Here is a 22,014-nt window from a genome sequence, read left to right as displayed (position 1 = left end):
AATAACTCAGTCAATTATTTGGAATTTTATCTGGCCTGACTTCAGGAGATCCTAAACCATCTATTCCAACTTTTCTCATTCCTTCTGAGCCTTTATTGACTGCTCTGATTCATTCCTTGAACTTGTTCATCTCTGTTCTTGCATAGCATGAAACACCTTAGGTCCTCTCTCAATATGGCCTCTGGGATTTCCCTCATAAAACTTGTTGTCATCTTCCAAAATCACTTGCCCCCTTGATTCTTTCCCTTCTTTTTAAAAAAAATTCTTTATTCATTTTTACATATTTCAACAAGTGTAACAGATGAAATCATTCGAATTTGTATATATACACTTGATTAACTTTCTTGTAACACTTTAAATATAACATTTCAGTCAATACCTATGTTCTATAATATCTTAAATATTATATATTACATTTAATATCTAAAGAATTAATATTAGGATAGAAAACCCTCCCATCCCCTCCCTCCCTCTACAGAAATTCTCTCTACAATATATCAAAATTATTAACACATTCATATACATTATATTATTAATAAATATTACCCACCCTCAATCCCTCATATCAAATATCTTATTTTGGGAAAATGTTATTACTCATTGCAAAAATCTGTTAATGGTCCCCATATTTTCTGAAACTTATCAAAATATCCTCTCTGTGTTGCTATTGTACGTTCCATTTTATATATATGACATACAGAATTCCACCAAAAGTTGTAATTTAATCTGTCATAATTTTTCCAGTTATATGTAATCTGTTGAATGGCTATTCCAGTCAATATAAATAAAAGTTTGTTATTATTTGATATTTGACTCTGTTCTCATTGCCATGTCAAATAAAATAGTATCATAAGTCAAGGTCACCGGATTATCTAACATCCTATTTATTTGAGGCCAAATTGATTTCCAAAATCTAATATAATAAAACGCTAGGCCGCGCATGCGCAGTTCCATCGCATGCGTCCGTTTTCTGTGAGATGTACAGCATCTCAGATAGGAGTGCGCATGCGCCCGAAACACTCTCTCTCCTCCCCCGAGACGGATGTCGGACACAGCGGCTGTCAGCCCGTGCTGTTTTTTGATCTGCCCTGCTCCTTGCCTGAAGTCCTCTCTCCTCCCCAGAGGCTGATGTCGGACGCGGCGGCTGTCTCCCCCGAGGCGGATGATCTTATGGGAATCAATGTTCTTCGCTCTGCCCTGCAACTTGCCTTACTATATTTTTAAGTTGAAAGACGAGGCAGCAGCTCCTCTCAGGATCCCCACCTGCATCGGAAGTCCAATGCAGTCGGGGATCTTGAGAGGAGCCGCCGCTGCCGTGTCTTTCAACTTAAAAATATACTAAGGCAAGGAGCAGGGCAGAACGATCTTCAAAATGGCGGCAACTCGATCTCCGTTCCTCCGGGAGGGGGGTCTGGGAGGAGAGGGATCGCGGCCACTCAGCGCCCCCACCGAGGAGCCCAGCAACTTTCCGCTGTCATTTGCCGCCCCCCCCCCTCTTCCTTTACCGCAGGCCCGACTGCCGATTTAAGCAGCGTGTTCAGCAGTCTTCACACGCTGCTTCGGGCCTTTCTACTGCCCTGATTTGCTCCGGACGTGCCAAAGTAATTCTTCTGGTAATTGCCAAAATTTGATAATTGCCTTGTCTTGAACCCAGACAACTAGCTGCTTGCTGGATTACTAATCGCTCTGGGTGACTCTTTTAAATACGTTCAAAATGTTGTTTTGGGCTCTCTGTTAATTCTGGTCCATTTGCTCTTTCCTTGATAAGTCTGCTCACTTTCAATCCTATATGCACATGTTGCTTCTCTCCATTACTCTAACAATACCTGTGTTGGAATCACCAATGGCCTGATCAAACCACTTCAGTCACTACAAAATACCACTATGGATTTTATGTCATACTTGGAAATTTGATTGTTACCCATTTGCATTTCTAGCACCATTTCTAGCAGTTCATTTCAAGCAGTTCATTTCAAGGTTCAGACCCTAATGCACTAAGCCCGTGGTTCTTAAACCTGTCCTGGAGGATCCCCCAGCCAGTTGGGCTTTCAAGTTATCCCTAATGAATATGCATGTGGCAGATTTGCGTATAATAGAGGTGGCAGGCATGAAATCTGCCTCATGCATATTCATTAGGGATATTGAAAACACTACTGGCTGGGGGGTCCCCTAGACAGGTTTAAGAACCACTGCACTAAGCTATCTACACAGGCTATCAACCATTACTAGCTTTTCAAACTACTCTCTACATCATCCCATCTGCTGTGCTTTTCCAGTGGGCTCAGGTTCACCATTCCATTGGTGGCCTTCACATGTTCAGAACAGTGAACATGCTACAGTGAACTGCTAGAGAACAGTGCCACCTTCTTCTTGGCACCTACATTTTGGAATGCACTCTCCTTTCCCCAGTTATGTTAAAAAAAATTGTGTTGTGGCAAGCAGTACCTGCTGTACACTGTCTTGGCAGGCTGATGCTCAAAACCAAATGGGGGTACTGGAAAATACAACAGGAATAGTGCATAAAAGAATACTACCCAATGCTCAAAACTAATAGCAAGCAAATTATATGCATGCTGTTAGGACGCCTGTTTCTGCAGCCACCTAAGAAGTGGCTGAGAATCACACACTGGTGTCCTATACAGAATTGGGTCTGCCCTAAGGGACAAATGCCCAACTCTGCCTAACCGGCCCGAGTCTCTAACTGGTGCCCATATTACAGGTGCCGGTTAGAGAATCACACTTAATCCCTTCCCATCAGCTGATTGCGGCAAGAGAATCCCCCTGCTGCGATCAACTGAATGGCTGTGGCAGGGAACTCACCCCCACCCCCTGCGAACCTGGCTGGCAGAAAGGATGTCCAATTCCTCCCACCGCTACCCCCGGAACCCCCACCTGACACTGTCTGAGGCAGGAGAGATGCCCAATCCCTCCTGCTGCCACCCCCACATACCCCCCATAGAAGTCACCCGACAAGGAGGGATGCCTACTCTCTCCTGACACTCCCCAACACCCACTCGACACTCCCCTGACATTCCTCAACACCTCCCTGACACTCACCTGATATTCCCCAACATTCCCCAACACACCCTGATACTCCCTCATACCCCAACATCCCCCTGACACTTCCCAAACCCCCTTACATACCTTAAGAAGGTGGCCGGCAAGAGGGATGCCATGGGAGTGGCATTTGGTATCTGGCCAATCAGAGTCTTAGGCCACACCCAGTGCATCCCAAAATATACTGGGAAGGAGGCCTAAGACTCTGGTTGGCCAAGGTGCCTAAGACCTTGAGAGAGGCCTTAGATGTCTGGGCCAATTAGAGTCTTAGGTTCCTCCCTGGTCCATCCCAGAATGCACCAGAAAGGAGAAGGCCCACCATTTTGAAAGAGGCAGGCCTGCTGGCAGGAGAGAGTAGACATACCTCTTGTCATCCATCTCATAAAGTTACGGGAGGGAGGGAGTCGAGAGGTGTTGGGGGATGTTGGGGTGTGAGGGAGTGTCTGGATGTGTTGTAAAATGTTGTATGAGTGTCAGGTGGGTATTAGAGAGTGTCGGGTGGGTATTGGGGATGTCGGAGGGGGATGTTTGGGAATGTCAGGTAGGTGTTGGGGAGTATAGAGTGGGTGTTGGGAAAGGTCAGAAAATGTCGGGTGGGATGAGTGTTCAGGATTCGGGTGATCGACGGGGCCGGTGGCAGGAGGGAATGGGCATCTCTCCTGCCAATTGGATATGGGGAGAGAGTATCGGGAGTGTCAAGGTTTTGGGATATCAATGGGGTCTGCGGCAGGAGGGAGTGGGCATCCCTCTTGCCGCAGTCAGTGTCAGGGGATGCAGGGGTGGCAGCGGGAGGGAATGGGCATCCCTCCTACCGGCTGACTTCTCATGGGAGGGGGAGTTCCTTGCTGTGGCCACTCAGCTGATCATGGCAGTGAGATTTCTTTGCCGCGATCGGCATAGCGGCTGCGTCTATTTGAAATGTAGACCAGCTTTTTGTTGGCCTACATTTCAGGCACCAATCACAGCCCTAAGGAGTTGTTTAGGTTCACTTAAGCTAGCCCAATTTGAGGTGGAACCAAGCCCAGCTTTGGATGAGCTTAAGCATCCCTAGGCATCTCCCTGCACCCGTGACAGTTGCCTATAGTGCAGATGAACTGCCTCTGTTTGTTTTTATTTTAAAGAAAATGTGCATTTCGATTGGCTGCCTACAAACGGGACACCATGTATAGAATTTGCCCCTTAGGGCTCCTTTTACTAAGCTGCGTTAGGCTTTAATGCACAGAATAGCACGCACTACAATGCCACACGCACTAGACGCTAATGCCAGCATTGAGCTGGCGTTAGTTCTAGCCTTGTAGCACGGGGTTAATGCGCGCTAATCTGCTGCGTGTGTTGAAAATGCTAGCGCACCTTAGTGTTGAGCATTGGGAAGTTAAGGTGAAGAAACGTGCCTGGCTAATGTACAGATAAATTTTGAGTTAGCACAGTTCTTGCATGTGCAGGCAAAACAGAAAGTGAAGAACACAATGGCACCATTCTTCTATGGCTTGGGAGTGTGATGCAATGGTTAAAGCTACAGCCTCTCCAGCCTGAGGTTGGGGGTTCAAACCCATGCTGCTCCTTGTAATCCTGGGCAAGTAACTTAATCCCCCCATTGCTCCATGTACATTAGATAGATTGTGAGTCCATTGGGACAGAAAGGGAAAATGCTTAAGTACCTGAACAAATTCATGTAAACCATTCTGAACTCCCCTGGTTGAACAGTATAGAAAATTGAATAAATAAAATATAAGCTTTTATATATTTTTTTCTTACTTGAAAGGCTTATATTTAAATGCAGAAAACAGGCGCCAATGTGTGCTTTCATTTTTGGGTTTGCTCTGACTCTCACATATTTATCTCTCATTGCTAGTGATTAGGGGCTTGCACGAACTTCCTTCTGCTTCCAAATAAAATTAAAACGGGCAGAAAGAATTGTGAGAACTCCTCTCTTCAAACACCCTATTTGGTCAAACACGAATTTGGTCTTGGAGGATGAGGTGTACAATGTCTGCATCTATAAGACAAACTTGGTTTTTTCTGTTACATAGAGCACAGTTCTTCAACCGCCGGTCCGCAGGAAATTTTTGCCGGTCCGTGCAGGGCCGGCAAGATTGACTCACTTCAACTTCCTGCTGGTCCGCGCAAAGCCGGCAAGATCAACATGTGAAGCGTGCTCTGGGCCGGAGAGATCTTGGGGAGCCTCCGACAGTGGCTTTCTCCCCTCTCTGCAGCTCTCCTTTACTTCCTAGCGCAGCGATTCACAAAGGCAGCCTCGAGGTTTTTGCTGAGTCACGGCTGCCTCTGATGATGCAACTTCCTCTTTCCTCAGAGGCGGTGTGACCCAACAAAGGACCCGAGGCTACCTTCGTGAATCGCTGCGCTGGGAAGTAAGAAGAGCTGCTGGCAGGGGCGAAAGCCACTATCAGAAGCTGCTGGGCAAGGGAAAAAAAGGGACAGCTGCTACTGGAGAGGGAGAAGGAGAAGGAGAGATGCTTCTGGGAGGGGAAGAGGGAAAGGAATCTGGGAAGCTGCTGGGCAAGGAAAAAAAAGGGACAGCTGCTACTGGAGAGGGAGAAGGAGAAGGAGAAATGCTTCTGAGAGGGGAGGAGGGAAAGGAATCTGGGAAGCTGCTGGGCAAGGAAAAAAAGGGACAGCTGCTACTGGAGAGGGAGAAGGAGAGATGCTTCTGGGAGGGGAGGAGGGAAAAGAATATGGGAAGCTGCTGGGCAAGGTAAAAAAAGGGACAGCTGCTACTGGAGAGGGAGAAGGAGAAGGAGAGATGCTTCTGGGAGGGGAGGAGGGAAAGGAATCTGGGAAGCTGCTGGGCAAGGAAAAAAAGGGACAGCTGCTACTGGAGAGGGAGAAGGAGAGATGCTGCTGGGAGGGGAGGAAGGGAAGAGAGTTACTGCTGGACAGGAGGAGGAGGGAAGGGAGAATGAAAAAAGGAAGGAAACAGCTGGCAGAGAGATTAGAGGAGGGGAAGGGGAGACACAGGCATGAGAAAGTAGAGAGATTGATGATAGGAAGGGGTCAGTAGAAAAATAAGCAGAGAGGGACAACGATGATAGATCTGGTGTAAGAGAGATAAAAATGAAGAGAGCAGTGAAGCTGGAATGAATCATGTAAAAAGGAGAGAGGGGGCACAAGCTGGATGGAAAGGGGAGAGGGACATAGAAAGAAGACAGATACCATATGGAAGGGGGAGAGGACAGACAGTGGATGGAAGGGGCAGATGCTGGATTGAAGAGACAGAGAGGGCAGACGCTGAAAGGAACAGAGTGAAAAGAAGATTGAAAGCAGAAACCAGAGACGACAAAAGGTAGAAAAAAATAATTTTATTTCTATTTTGTGTTTAGAATATATCAGATTTGAAATATATATCCTGCTAGAGCTGGTGTCAGACATAACTGGGGATGGCAAAACCCAGGCAGTGCTTCTTTAGCTTCCAGCTGGCTTAGGGCGCTCTCTGACCAGGGGGCAGTTGCCCTAGTTGCACTCCCCTAAAACTATTCCTGTCATGTGTGACTTCAGTATTCTGTTAGCATGATATTTCTGTGTAGCATTCTGTAATAATTTGGCTTGTTCAGTTTTCTTGATAGTAGAGGGGATATATGTGAAGGGGAGGGGAGACAGGGGTTTTGTTGATCCTTGCTCTGAATTATTTGTATTTATAAAATGACAATTCTACAGAATATTGTTTCTTTTTATACTTTAATAAAATACATTCAATATAAAATCATAACTGAGGCTTGTGTGGATGGGATCAGATGATTTGTGGGGACCGAGCTCGCGGAGATGGGGCGGAAACGGGGTTTTTAAATTTTAGTCCTAGTAGTTTGCCGGTCCACAAAATAATTCTTTTTTTTCTGCCGGTCCACGGGTGTAAAAAGGTTGAAGAACACTGACATAGAGCATTCTGGACCCCTGTTCGTTTACAAAAAAATTAGATAGCTCTAAGTCTAATAGATGATGGCATTGTCATCTCGAAGCAGGGACTTTAGATCATTTATTATTCTATTGTCCATTCATTTTAGCTTTTTGAAAATCAATATGGGGCAATTGAATTGCAAGTGCTTGTATTACATTCAGCCGCGATCAGCAATGTGACGCACATATATTGTGCGTATTTGACGTGACGTGTGTATATGTGCTCATACTGCAAGACAATGCTTGTTTATCGAGTTAAAATGAATATAATGAATAATGGGCTTTGAGGGAGGGTGGGGGGAGGGTTACATTTATATTTATAGGATATAATGATAAGATGTTCAAGTGGTCTAATTAATAGTGTTTATTATGAATTTTTGTACACTTGATGAAAGTTTAAAAATGAATAAAGAATTAAAAAAAAAAATGTAATATGTTTTGCTCGTCTTGCAAAATTGACTCAGATACAGTGAAAAATCAATGATAATATATAGTAACACTTTCACTTGAAGTAATGAATGATGTTAAATTGTGCCAGAACAGCATAGGCTCTACAATAGATGAAATAGAAGGAAAAAGCCGATCAGCTGAAGATAAGTTGAATAATTTTTTCTTCTATCTATTTGAGTTTTCTACAGCACAGCACACAGTCTTTTCAATTTTGATGAAGGTTTGCCAATGAGGTGACCGCTCAACCACCTTGATTAAACCACTTTTTGTGGAGGTGGGAGGGCCCTATTTAACCTATTGTAGAGCCTGTGCTGTTCTGGTATCACACAATTTGACATCATGCATTAATTCAAGTGAAAATGTTTATATTTATTGCTCGTCTTGCAAAAAACTCACAAATCCCGTTACTCGCTATCCAAGGTTTGACTGTACTTAAACTTAATTATTTATTTATTTTGATTTCTATCCTGTCCTCCCAGTAGCTCAGAATGGGTTACAAGCCAACATTCACAATGGAAAACATTTTGGACAGTTCAAAGACTATAAAGCAACTTAAGTACAGGAGAGTGCAGAAAGGAGGGGGAATATATGGGGGGGGGGGGGGTCAAAGGGTAGTTTGCAGTTAGAATTTCAGTTGAAGAGGAGGGTCTTTACTGCTTTCCAGAAGCTCATCAGAGAGTTCTGTAGTCTGATTTGTGGGGGGAGTTGGTTCCAGAGATGGGGGATGAATTGGCTGTAGGAGCGTTTGCAAGCGGTTTCTGACAGGAGAGACCTTCTGGGGGGGGATACATAGGCGTTTCTACATTTCAGAGGGGAGGAGGCGGATGGGGTGTAAAGGGTTAGCTTGGATCCTATGTATGCTGGGATGGTGGTGTAGATTCTTTTATGTGCTATCACCAGAGCCTTGAAAGCACAGCGTTGGTTGATCGGAAGCTAGTGCTCTGCGTAGAGGGCTGGGGAGATAGGGTCATGGTAGTTGAGGTTGTGTAGAAGATGGATTGCTGCATTTTGTATGCACTGGAGGCGTTTGAGATCTTTTTTGGCCATTCCATTAAATAGGGAGTTAACAGTAATCCATCCTGGAGAGAACATAGGCGTAGAGGAGTTGGGCTAGGTCAGGTTTGGAGATGTAAGGTTTGATTCTTCTCTGTTGGCGGAGGTAGTAGGAGGTGGAGGCTATTTGAGATATGTGGCTATCTAATGCTACTCCTAGGCTACATACCTAATCTGCTGCTGTTAGTGAGGTGGAGTCCCATGATAGAGTTGGGCATGTGTATTTGGTATTTTTTTTCCTAATTCATAAGAGTTTGGTTTTGGAGGCGTTCAGCTGTAGTTTGTTGTTTGACATCCAGGTTTTCATGTCAGAGAGGCAGAGTTGAAGGTTATCAATTTGGGATGATCGGTTTTCGCCTAGTGGGAGGAGCAGCTGGATGTCATCAGCGTAAGAGTGAATTTTGATGTTGTACTTCTGGGCTATATCTAAGACAGGTCTGATGTAGAGGTTAAAAAGGAGGGGGATAGAAGGGCACCTTGGGGAACACTGTATTTGATAGGTTTGAGGTCAGATTTGGTCGGCCCTAGTAGGACTGCTTGGGTTCTTTGGTGAAGGAAGGAGGTGAACCACTGGAGGGCTAAGTCCTTGATTCCAAGGTCACAGAGTCTGGATAAGAGGAGGTGATGGTCAACAGTGTCAAAGGCAGCGCTGAGGTCAAGTAGGACCAGTAGGGCATCGCTGCCTTTGTCGAGTATTGACTGTCATCTATGATATCCAGGAGTACTGACTCTGTGCGTGGCTTTTTTGGAAGCCAGATTGTGCAGGAGAAAGGGCCGCTTGTTCTTCTATGAAAGAATGTAAGCGGCGGAGCACTATTCATTCTAGGAGTTTGGAGACAAATGGGAGGTTGGAGACCGGTTGGTAGTTGCCGGGTTCGTTGGCGTCAAGGGTGGGTTTCTTGAGTGTGGGTTTGATAATAGCCGACTTCTAGCTGAGTGGTACTGTCCCCGTGGAGAGGATAGATTCTGCCATGGTGGCTTCTGTGGATAGTACTGTGAAACAGCTTCAAAAATATATTTATTAACAGCACTGATATTCAAATACAAGAGATATAATACAATGTCAGCATAATAGTTATGAAACACCTAATAAGTACTGAATTTTGTTTCTGCTTTTATATTTTGTTGTGTATCTTTTTTTTTTTAAATTCTTTATTCATTTTACAACTTACAAGTGTTTCAGAAAATGACATTTAAACTTGAATACATCACTTGAATTTCTATCGAAATCTACTTAAATTAATGAAATTTAACCCTCTCCCTCCCCTTTCTATCATATAATATGTATTCATATATAACAAATTATTTTTCCTATTAATTTTAACATTTAATAAAAGATCAAAATACCCTCCCCTTCCCGCCCTCTCATCTATAATTATACTATTAAGGGAAAAATGTTGTGTATCTTTTGTGTTCTTGGGGATTTCATTAATAAAAGTGTTTTGTTTTGTTTTAGAAAATGCACCTGGCTGGGCAAGTATGTTGGTACAGAGAAGAGAAGACTGAATTTTAGTAGAAAGGCAGTGAGGGCATTTGTCTCCCCCTGTCAAACTAGACCCACTTTTCCATTCAAAGCAATCCCCAAGGAGTGGATCTGAACCATCAATGGGACCTGCATTACATGTGCCTATGAGATGCTGTGAGAACTTTATTTCCCTAAAAAATATAATATTTGAGAGAGGTTAGGATTCACTAGAGATAATACACCATATATCCAACAATAAATAACTGCTGATCAAAATTAATGTGTGTGTATCCTCAGTGTGATCGTTAAGCTATAATGACAACTGCCGAAGCAGAAGTCCAAGCTTTAATCAATCGGCAGGCTCTTTTTCAAGTCACATCCACACCTTCATAGGCATACATGTATGTGAAGTGAGAACTTTATTGGCAGATCTAACTCAAAGTCTTTTATTTGAGCTAAACTTCTAACTTACCGCCAAAACTACAGGAGAAACATATAACCAGCACATCCTCCACCAAAACCAGAAGGACCAGGGCCGATTTCCAATCATCATTTCTATGTCTTCAATGAATCGGTTTCCCCCTGTTGTAATGTGCGAGAAAGAAGCATTGTGAGTTTGAGTTTTTTCTGTTTTGCTTCTCTTTTCTATATTAATAGAAGGCACTATTATCATTAAAACCAACCTCATGCATAGGTACCCTTCTAAAATCAGAGAATCTCTAAGCAAAGTGAAGCAGATGTGAAAACTTGTGAATGGACAGATGTGCTAAAGCAGGATGTTCAACTCTGGATTCAATTTGATTTATATTCCAATTACCTTGTTGAAAAATAAATCAAATTGAATCATTATTATTATTATTATTATTTTAATCTTTATTCATTTTACATCTTACAACAAGTATAACAATAGATAACAGTTAAATTGAATTGAATACAACACTTGAATCTCTATCATATTCAACATTAAAACATTAAAATTTTTAACCCATTCCCTCCCAATCCAACTATAACCCACGTGTTCACAAAGCTCATATACAATATTCTTTATTATTGATCTAAATATTTAATAAAATTATAAAATCCCTCCCCCATCCCTTCCTTCTTATTGCATTTATAATGGAAAAATGGTATTTATTCATTACAATATCTTGTCAATGGCCCCCAGGAAGAGGCGGTCGGAGCATACAGCGAGTGATTTCCTTTACTCACCGGCACTCCGGCTGCTCTCTCCTGCTTCTCTCGCTGCCCTCTCCAGTCTCCCCCATGAAAAAATGTATTTGTGGTTTTTCAAAATATGTGGGGGTTCCTGGAATTTTGGGGGGAGTACTGTACTTCTGGAAATTAAGATTTAATTTTGTACTTTTATTTTGTAAACCATTTTAAGATCTTTTTAAGGGAAGAAATGGCATACAGTGGAACCTTGGCTTACGAGCATAATTAGTTCCAGAAGCAAGCTCGTAAACCAAAATACTCGTATATCAAAGCGAGTATCGGGGGAAACTCGCTTTGATACGTTCCCACTCCCCCCCCCCCCGGGGCCAGTGGCGCTGCTCCCCCCCGCTCGAACCGGCACTCCCCCGCCCAAACAACTTGAACTTACCCCCCTATCTGGCACCGGCACACAGCCCACAGGACGTGCCGGTGCCGCTTGAAGATCTTACTGCCTATGCCGGGCCTTGAGCATGCGCAGATGCATGCTCAAGGCCCGGCAGAGGCAGTAAGATCTTCAAGCGGCACCGGCACATCCTGTGGCCTGCGTGCCGATGCCAGACGGGGGGGGGGGGGATAAGTTCAAATTGTTCGGACGGGGGGTGCCGGTTCACACAGGGGGAGGTGTGCCAGTTCGAGCAGGGGGGAGGGCTTTGTGAGCGGGGGGGAGCAATGCCGGTTCTTGGGGGGGTGCTCGCAAATCAAGTCAACACTCGGTTTGCGAGACAAGTTTTGCCAGAATGTTTTGCTCGTCTTGCAAAACACTCGCAAACCGGGTTACTCGCAAACCGAGGTATGACTGTATATGACAAATTAATAGAATACTCTGAATGAGGCAGGGTCTTGGTGTGCCATACATTTTATTTATTTATTTATTCATTTATTTAGCCCATCCTCCCAAAGGAGCCCAGAACGAGCTACAAAGGTACATTCATAGTATAGATGGAACAAAATTACCGTATTTTCGCGGATATAACGCGCGCGTTATACGTGATTTTACGTACCGCGCATACCCCTCGCGCGTTACATGCCTGAGCGCGGTATACAAAAGTTTTTAAACATAGTTCCCACCCCGCCCGACGCCCGATTCACCCCCCCAGCAGGACCGCTTGCACCCCCACCCCGAACGACCGCTCGCACGCGCTCCCACCCGCACCCGCATCCACGATCGGAGCAAGAGGGAGCCCAAGCCCTCTTGCCCGGCCGACTCCCCGACGTCCGATACATCCCCCCCCCGGCAGGACCACTCGCACCCTCACCCCGAAGGACCGCCGACTCCCCAACAATATCGGGCCAGGAGGGAGCCCAAACCCTCCTGGCCACGGCGACCCCCTAACCCCACCCCGCACTACATTACGGGCAGGAGGGATCCCAGGCCCTCCTGCCCTCGACGCAAACCCCCTCCCCCCAACGACCGCCCCCCCCCCCAAGAACCTCCGCCCGTCCCCCAGCCGACCCGCGACCCCCCTGGCCGACCCCCACGACACCCCCACCCGCCTTCCCCGTACTTTGTGTAGTTGGGCCAGAAGGGAGCCCAAACCCTCCTGGCCACGGCGACCCCCTAACCCCACCCCGCACTACATTACGGGCAGGAGGGATCCCAGGCCCTCCTGCCCTCGACGCAAACCCCCCTCCCTCCAACGACCGTCCCCCCCCCAAGAACCTCCGACCGACCCGCGACCCCCCTGGCCGACCCCCCCACCCCCCTTCCCCGTACCTTTGGAAGTTGGCCGGACAGACGGGAGCCAAACCCGCCTGTCCGGCAGGCAGCCAACGAAGGAATGAGGCCGGATTGGCCCATCCGTCCTAAAGCTCCGCCTACTGGTGGGGCCTAAGGCGCGTGGGCCAATCAGAATAGGCCCTGGAGCCTTAGGTCCCACCTGGGGGCGCGGCCTGAGGCACATGGGCCAAACCCGACCATGTGTCTCAGGCCGCGCCCCCAGGTGGGACCTAAGGCTCCAGGGCCTATTCTGATTGGCCCACGCGCCTTAGGCCCCACCAGTAGGCGGAGCTTTAGGACGGATGGGCCAATCCGGCCTCATTCCTTCGTTGGCTGCCTGCCGGACAGGCGGGTTTGGCTCCCGTCTGTCCGGCCAACTTCCAAAGGTACGGGGAAGGGGGGTGGGGGGGTCGGCCAGGGGGGTCGCGGGTCGGTCGGAGGTTCTTGGGGGGGGGGGGCGGTCGTTGGAGGAAGGGGGGTTTGCGTCGAGGGCAGGAGGGCCTGGGATCCCTCCTGCCCGTAATGTAGTGCGGGGTGGGGTTAGGGGGTCGCCGTGGCCAGGAGGGTTTGGGCTCCCTTCTGGCCCAACTACACAAAGTACGGGGAAGGCGGGTGGGGGTCGGCCAGGGGGGTCGCGGGTCGGCCGGGGGACGGGCGGAGGTTCTGGGGGGGGGGGCGGTCATTGGGGGGAGGGGGTTTGCGTCGAGGGCAGGAGGGCCTGGGATCCCTCCTGCCCGTAATGTAGTGCGGGGTGGGGTTAGGGGGTCGCCGTGGCCAGGAGGATTTGGGCTCCCTCCTGGCCCAATATTGTCGGGGAGTCGGCGGTCCTTCGGGGTGGGGGTGCGAGTGGTCCTGCCGAGGGGGGAGAAGAATCGGACGTCGAGGGGGGGCATCAGGCTTTCAGGATGGGGACAGGACTTCAAGGGGGGACAGGCAGATCTTCAAGGGGGGACAGGCAGACCTTCAAGGGGGGACAGGACTTCAAGGGGGACAGGCACGGAGAGGCGGGGCAGTGCACCGAAAGTCAGGGCGGGTGAACGGTGAGTCGGGGCAACCAGAGGAGAGTCGGGGCAGTGCACCGAAAGTCAGGGTGAGTCGGGGCAACCAGATGAGAGTCGGGGAGGGCGAAAGGAGAGTCGGGGTGGCCAGAGGAGAGTCGGGGAGAGCGAAAGGAGAGTCGGGATGGCCAGAGGAGAGTCGGGCAGCATGCGCGTTATATGCCTGAGCGCGGTATAGAAAAGTTTTTGTACATATCATCGTGATTTCTGCGCGCTATACCCCTGTGCGCGTTTTACAATGGTGCGCGTTATATCCGCGAAAATACGGTAGTTAAAGACATATTAGGCAGACATAGCTTAGAAGAATTTGCAGCATTTGTAGAAGTTATTACATAGAGCTTTATGGACCCCAGTTCGTTTACAGAAGTTGGATAGTTCAAGGTCCAATAGATGCTGGCATTGTGGTTTAGAAGCTGGGACATTAGATCATTTGATATTTTTCTGTCCCTATATAAATACCTTTTGGAAGTTAATTTGGCCCCAAATTAATTCTTTGTTAGAAAATAATGTTGGCCTTTCATATGATACTGTATTATTTGGTACAGCAATGAGATTTAAAAGCCAAATTTCAGCGAATAATAATAAACTTTTATTAATATTAACAGGGGTTGCCATTCAGCAGATTACAGGAAATTGGAAAGATTATACTAAACTAAATTATACTTTTTGGTGGAATTCAGTATGCCATATTTATAAAATGGAAAGGGTGCTTGCTATACAACAAGGTAATTATAATAAGTTTAAAAAGATTTGGGGGCCATTGATTATTTATTCTAATGATCAGACATCTTAAACACCTCAGTATTGGACAAAATAGAGGGAGGGTGGGAGTATGAATGATAATAATTGATAATTGTTAATTATTAGTATATGGGAGGGAGGGGTGGGATTTTTTTTATATTTATGCATTTTGAAGATTACAAATAAGATTGTCAAGTGATTAATTAATATATTTCTGATGGATTATTGTACACTAGTTGTAATTTTTGAAAACGAATAAAGATTTATTAAAAAAAATAAGATATTACATGGCATAGCATAGTTTTAGGACAGCATTCATTGGACTAACAGAAGATAACATAACTGTAATAAAGTTTTAGTGTTGTGAGTACATGATTGGTGATCAGCAGTTAAGTTCCCATGAGTAGTGTCGGTCGTTAAGGAGCTAGATTAATGAAGAGGAAGGTTTTCATGGCCTTCCTGAAGTTCCATAGACTGTCTAGCGATCTAATGAATCTTAGGTCCTGTTTTACAAAGCCGCACTAGTGGCTGCAGTACGGTAATGGCCCTGAAGCCCATAGAGATTTAAAGGGCTTCGGGGCTGTTGCCGTGTGGCTTTGTAATACTGGCCCTTAGTATAAACTGTGAATAAGAGTGTTTGCGGGCTGTTTCAGTTATGAGTGAACGTCCAGGTGGTAATGTGAGCTGTCTCTCTGCTTGAGATCTCAGTGATTTGTTTGGGACATAAATTTGTAGTTTTGATGTCATGTATCAACTTGTGGAAGGTCTTGAAGGCTAGGGCCAAGCCTTTAAAGGCGCAGTATTTCTGGATAAGTTCTGTTTGAGAAGTAGCTTGTGAAGTATGCAAGTACTTATCCTGTGATACCGGTTGATTGTAGTCTTTCAATGAGGAGTCTGTGATCAGCAAGATCAAATGCTGAAGATAAGTCAAGAGAAACAATAGTCACAGATTGCTGGGCATTGAGTGAAGATCTGATATTATCATTCAACACTAATAAGGTCATTTTGGTCCTGTGATGAAGATGAAATCCTGCTTGAAGGGGGTGGAATCTACAAAAATAGTAAGTTGACAAAAGACCATCTTCTCTAAAACTTTAGGATAAAATGGGAGATTGGATACTGGGCAGAAGATGGTATGCAGAGACTGATCGAGGTTGGGTTTCTTTAGTAGGGGACAAATGAAAGCGTGCTTCCAAGCCAGTGGCATGGCAAGGCTATAACAAAGAAATGGTAGTAATACAGGAGCAAGTGAATTTGAGAGCTTTTTTTTTATACTAAGAAAGTTGGCCAGGGGTCTGAGGACGGAGTGAAAGGATTTAAGGAAGTGATAGTGCAGAATATTCCAGTGATGTTCAGCAGGTTAAAGACCAGTGAAAGGGACCATGTAGCAAGTGGTTGTTTGAGCAGGGTGATAAGCCCACTGAATGTGAAGCTAATGGGTTGGAACTATTTAGCCCCGGGGATGTGCGAAATGATATCTTTTGTTACCAAGTCATTGTAAGGGAATTCAGTGCAGAATCAGTGGGTCGTAATCTGGATCAATAGAAAATATAGGGGAAAAACTGTAAAACAGCAAAAACAGTATATGAGGACAATTTATGGCCTGAGCAAGATGACAGTTAAAGTACTCCTTCTTAGTATGCGTAAGGGCTGTCCATTAATCCTTATACATGTCTTTGAAGATAGCAAGAATAGACACTGTTTTAGCTTTTCTCCAGATTTGTTGTGCCCTACAAACTTAGGACCTGAGGAAAAAAAAGAGATGTGAGTACAAAGGAGACTTTTATGAGGAAGGTCTGCAATTTGTGATGAGCACGGCATGCTTATCTAGTATTGCCAGTAGAGTAAGGTATAAATCTTCCACATATTCTTCAAATGAAGTGAATTGTGAGGGCATAATCTGCTATTGTACTGTACATGTACAATAAAAAGAATGGTTAAGAAAATCATGGAGAGGGGTGTTATCTGAATTCCATATTAATATAAAATAGCCTATCTACATTATGTAAAATTTGAGAAATAATAAAATTATAGAGTGAACAGTGGTAATTATAAGAAGATATGCATCTGATAGGATCTCCACTCATTCAAAGTACAATAAATATTTGAGGATACAGTATCTCAGAAAATTAACACTATAGAGCAATCCCCTCTTAGAATTGAGAACTTTAGGTACATCCTTAGAAGTGAATATTTGTCTGTCCACTCCCTCTCCCTATCTCACAACCCTACTTCATCCTCTCCAAACAAATGAGCAATCAGTCAGCTGTGGTGTTAGTATATCATTAATATGGTCTAATGAAATAATAAACTATATTAACAGCCCATGTTAATATAGTTTTATTGAGACAACAAATTTTACCATATATCCAGCTGATTCCTATTAGTTCCAATACAGCAGAAAAAAGAAGATTCCATCCACCACAGAATGTATCGATCAAAACTAACCAATATATTCCTGCCTAAAGAAGGAAAAATGTAATCACTACATATTGCATTTATTAAGGTCTTAGCATCATTAACCAGCCATTGTTGATTTGTAACACATTTTTAGAAGCTGAATTGATCCTGGAGACAATTGGATACTTACTGGGCTGGCCGTTTCGGTTGACCAATTTATTAAAACTTTTGGGTTGCACTTTTTTGAAATAAAAGGTTTTGAGCAGTGTAGTAATGTGTGTGTGTGTGGGGAGGAGGGGTGGCGTTCCACCCTGGGCGCCGTTTGGTGAGGTGCAGTCACCTGTCTTCCTCTCTGTCCTCCCACTCCTTACCCGCCCCTCCGCTCCCACACATACACACCACTTCCCTTCCCCGGTACCTCTGTAATGTTCCTGGCATGAGCTGTAACCCCCAACTTGATGTCATACCAGCATTGGCTCTTACTCTTATGTCACTTTCTGGACCCACACCTAGGAAGTGACATCATAGGAAGAGCTGACACTGGCGCAACAGCAGTTTGGGAGTTGCTGCGCACACCAGGAATTTTACAGAGATATGGGGGAAGTGGCAGCAGGAGGAGGGGCAGGATAGGTGGGGCAGAAGGAGCATGTGAAGGTGGAGTGTGGGAGAGGGGCGCCACTACCCTGGGAGTCTCTCACCCTTGCTATGCCACTGGTTGTGAGTAAACACTTATTGGCTGATATTCAAAATGATTTAACTGGCCAGAAATGGCCATTGACCAGTTAAGTAGCTTGTTTGTCTGTATTCTGCAAATGATGTGATGGTTTGGATAGGCTGGAGTGAGCTTCAATAGCAGCTCCAGTCCAGCAGTTAGAATCCAAGGTATAAAGCTTTATGTTTATTAAAAAAAACCCAACAACAGCCCCCTCCCCAGCCCTTCTTTATATACAACTTAACAGTAACTCCAGTAGTTCCAGGCAGACTTCTATGGTCTAGCACCCAGTAATATCAAAGAAAAAAAATGATTCAATGTAAGCATAAATTTTTTAAATTGAGTTTAATGGAAGGTTAAGTGACTTTCCCAGGGATATAAGGAGCTGCAATGGGAATTGAACCCAATTCTATAAGGTGTTCCCATATAGCTTCTGACTTTTCCCTCCCCCAGTTCTAGTCCTGCCCAGGTTTTTATCCTCCCAACATTCTAGGATTGTTCAGGAAAACTAGGAACAATTAGACCTGGATTTGACGACTGATGAAAGGCACTATCACCTTGATCATTACAATCAATAGAGAAGCATATAGATGGACAGATAGATAACTAAGGGCTCCTTTTACTAAGCCGCATTAAGGCTTTAACGCGTGGAATAGCACGCGCTAAATTGCTCCGCGCACTAGACCTTAATATCAGCATTGAGCTGGCATTAGTTCTAGCCACGTAGCGCGGGTTTAGCGTGCGCTAAAATGCTACGTGCGCTAAAAACACTAACACAGCTTAGTAAAAGGAGCCCTAAATATATATGATAATGTCATGTATGGATAAATTATTTGTATATTTTTATACTTTTGCTTGACCACCAAGTACTGATCAGGCTTTGATTGTTCAAAGCCTTTGACAAAGAAGACCATATCGAGTATACAGTAATGAGAGAGTAAATTCCATCAACATATGTGTATATAGGTGTTGCAGGCATGATGTAGCTGCTTCAAATTTTAGTAGTCTTTTTATATCATTCATAGAGGTCAATTACATACCACTTTTATATATTATCTTCCTTTAATGAAGCAGATACACACCAGCTGATATGCAATTTAAATTTCACCAAGTTGAACCAATGCTCGGGTTAATACAATGAACAGTTGGCTGTTACTATACCTGAGTGACACAGGGGAGACCAAGAAGAAATAAAAGAGCACAACAACCAGTAGTGATATAAATTCTCTTTTGTTTCATTGCTTTTGGGAAAGCATCTTCAATAGCTGTTGTGACTGTTTCTGCAAAGGACAATATGTTTTAAGAGCATTGGATACTGCATATCTTCCAAGGCAAAGCATTCAGCAAAAGAAATCTGTCAGGAAGGGCATACATTTATCAATGCATTTAACAGGATAACTATAAATTATACAGGATTGTGCCATCATTTTACAAGTATATTAGCTCTATCGTTTTGTCTCATTTCCCATCTGAAAGAAGGGGACGTGCACAGAAGAAATGTTTGGTCTAATTCATTGTTGGCTCAATCACCTGTTCTGTTTAAGTTTGTTTCATTTTTCATTCAATTCCATCCATGTCAATGGGAAAGGAATTTTTCATTTTAGCAGTGGTATTTTCCATCCATTTTTAATAGGGAGGTAAATTTGTTTGAGAAATATCATAAAACACAACAGACCAAATGACCTGAATATCAATTTATTTTTTGTACCATTATTATGTAGGGGGCCAGGAAAACAGCACTTATTTTTCTAGGCCAGTGTGAAGATCACCAAGGACTCAACATTTGACTAGGGGAACAGAGACTAGAAATGTGCTGCTGATACCACGGGAACTACACAATCAAGATAAATGCCAGTAAAATATTGATCCTCTGGGCAACAGGAAAAGAAATATACCTTGGAGGAGCCCATTGGATCCGCAATTGGTCTCTATCATGTACATACTCCATGATAATCCAATTATTATTATTAGAGGATAATTATTCATGGGTTTATAAATTGCTGACTGTGTAGCTCCAATTTATTTTATTGGGATTTATTAACCATCTTTATGAAGAGATTCACCCAAGGTGATATATAGCAGGTACAATATAACATACAACTTACAGTTTTGCTAACATCGTAACAATATTAAAATGATGAAATACAAGTATAAACAAATACAGTCATTGAGGTAAACTTGGAAATGGCAATTTGAAGCCTAGTATTTAGGATTAACATGAAACAATATCAAAAATATATACTTTCAACAGCACTATAGAACAATCATATAACAAGAGATATGATAAATGTCAATACAATATTTATTTATTTCTCTTTATATCCCATCCTCCCCAAAGAGCTCAGAACGGGTTACAAGGTAACATACATAATAATTAAAACAAACGAGAAACAGATAATTAGGCAGTATGCTTATAGTGGAAGTCATCTAATACAATATAAACAATATGATAATAGACTGCATAGAACATTCAAATAACTTAGATAAAATGTCAGCATACTAGCCATGGAACACTTAATAAGTATACAGGAGACCGTTTGAATAACACAGATATGATTCTAATGCTGTTCCTATAATACAATGAAACATCTTACTATGTAGCCAAGGGCCAAGTGCACCTATGTAGATGACAACAAGATGAGCAGCACAAAGTCAGTTGGGATAAATAGATGGGTGGTGAGGAAGAATTATTGACCTCAGTATTAAAAATACATTGTCATGGGAAATAGGGAAGTAAGTCACATTTGACACTTAGTAGCAAGTTTCCTAATCTTCATTGGCCTAATCAGTAATATGTATCATCCAATCAATGCAAGTGACAAATATAACAAATCAATAGAAATTAAGTATGAAATCTAAAGTCAGGTGACACTGATAACCTTAGGTCACTATAACACAGTTACTTACCATAACAGGTGTTATCTAGGGACAGCAGGCAGATATTCTCACGTATAGGTGATGTCACTGACGGAGTCCTGATATCGACCACTTTAAGATCTTAGAAAGTTCACGATAGCCTGAACCGCACATGCGTGAGTGGCTTCCCGCCCGATGCAGGGTGCACGGTCCCTCAGTTAAGATAAGCCAGCTAAGAAGCCAGCCTGGGGAGGCGGGTGGGTTGTGAGAAATTCTGCCTGCTGCCCCTGGATAACACCTGTTACAGTAAGTAACTGTGCTTTATCCCAGGACAAGCAGGCTGCATATTCTCATGTATCGGTGACCTCCAAGCTAACAGAAATGGGATGGTGGGAGAGTTGGCCATAAGAAAATACATTTTTAAAATATAGATTGGCCGAAGTGCCCATCCAGTCTGGAAAAAGACTCCAGACAATAGTGAGAAGTAAAGGTATGAACTGAGGACCAGATGGTAGCTGTACAGAGTTCCTCAATAGGAGTAGAGCTGAGGAATGCCACAGAAGCTGCCATAGCTCTAATTTGTGGCCTGTGACTTGACTGTCCAGTGCCAGTCCAGTCTGAGCATAAGAGAATGAGATGCAGGCAGCCCAGCTGGTAGGAAATAGTTCTTTTAGAAACAGGATTTCCCAACTTATTAAGATTAATAGAGATAAACAGTTGGGGAGATGTTCAATGTGGCTTTGTTCGGTCAATGTAAGAGGGCAAAGCTTGTGTACAGTCCAAAGTATGCAAAGCGAGTACTCCAGCATGAGAAAGAGGCTTAGGGGAAAACACTGGTAGAACAATGGACTGATTAAGAGGGAATTCATTGACAACTTTTGGAAGAAATTTTGGACGTGTACGCAGAACTATCTTGCCATGATGAAAAACTGTGAAGGGTGGATCTGCTGCTAATGTTTGTAACTCACTGACCCTCCTGGCAGTGGTGAGAGCAATAAGGAAGACCACTTTCCAGTTAAGAAACTAAAGATGAGCTGTGGCCATTGGTTCAAATGAGGACTTCATCAAACTGGAAAGGACCACATTAAGGTCCCAGACGACAGGTGGAGGCTTGAAAGGTGGTTTCACATTGAAAAGTTCTGTCATGAATCTGGAGACCAAAGGATGAGCAGTAAGAGGTTTACCCTCGACTGGCGAGTGAAAAGCTATAAGGGCGCTGAGATGGACTCTGACAGATGTAGCTTAGAGGCCAGAAACATACAGAAGAAGCAGATAATCCAACACCAAATGCACTTATAATGAAGTTGGATCATGATGATGAAGAAGAAGACACCAGGAAGAGAACCTAGTCCACTTTTGTTGATAACATAGCTGAGTGGCTAGT

The 22,014-nt window shown here is 44.2% G+C and overlaps 1 protein-coding gene across 2 annotated transcripts in view; it reads right to left on the bottom strand.

The window, feature by feature from the left end:
- The window catches only part of LOC117361374 (sodium- and chloride-dependent neutral and basic amino acid transporter B(0+)-like), a 284,301-nt gene that overhangs the window by 79,891 nt on the left and 182,396 nt on the right, over window positions 1–22,014 (bottom strand). For both annotated transcript variants that reach the window (XM_033946600.1, XM_033946601.1), the window contains 3 exons: window positions 18,936–19,054; window positions 17,025–17,124; window positions 10,407–10,516 (listed from right to left, as the gene is read on the bottom strand). In XM_033946600.1, coding sequence (XP_033802491.1) covers window positions 10,407–10,516; window positions 17,025–17,124; window positions 18,936–19,054 — 329 coding nt within the window. The remainder of the gene's footprint in view (window positions 1–10,406; window positions 10,517–17,024; window positions 17,125–18,935; window positions 19,055–22,014) is intronic.

This window comes from Geotrypetes seraphini, chromosome 5 (assembly GCF_902459505.1).
Source record: "Geotrypetes seraphini chromosome 5, aGeoSer1.1, whole genome shotgun sequence".
In the NCBI taxonomy this organism is placed as follows: domain Eukaryota; kingdom Metazoa; phylum Chordata; class Amphibia; order Gymnophiona; family Dermophiidae; genus Geotrypetes; species Geotrypetes seraphini.
Note: the sequence above shows the minus strand (reverse complement) of the source record. Positions and strands in the feature narration are given on the sequence as shown.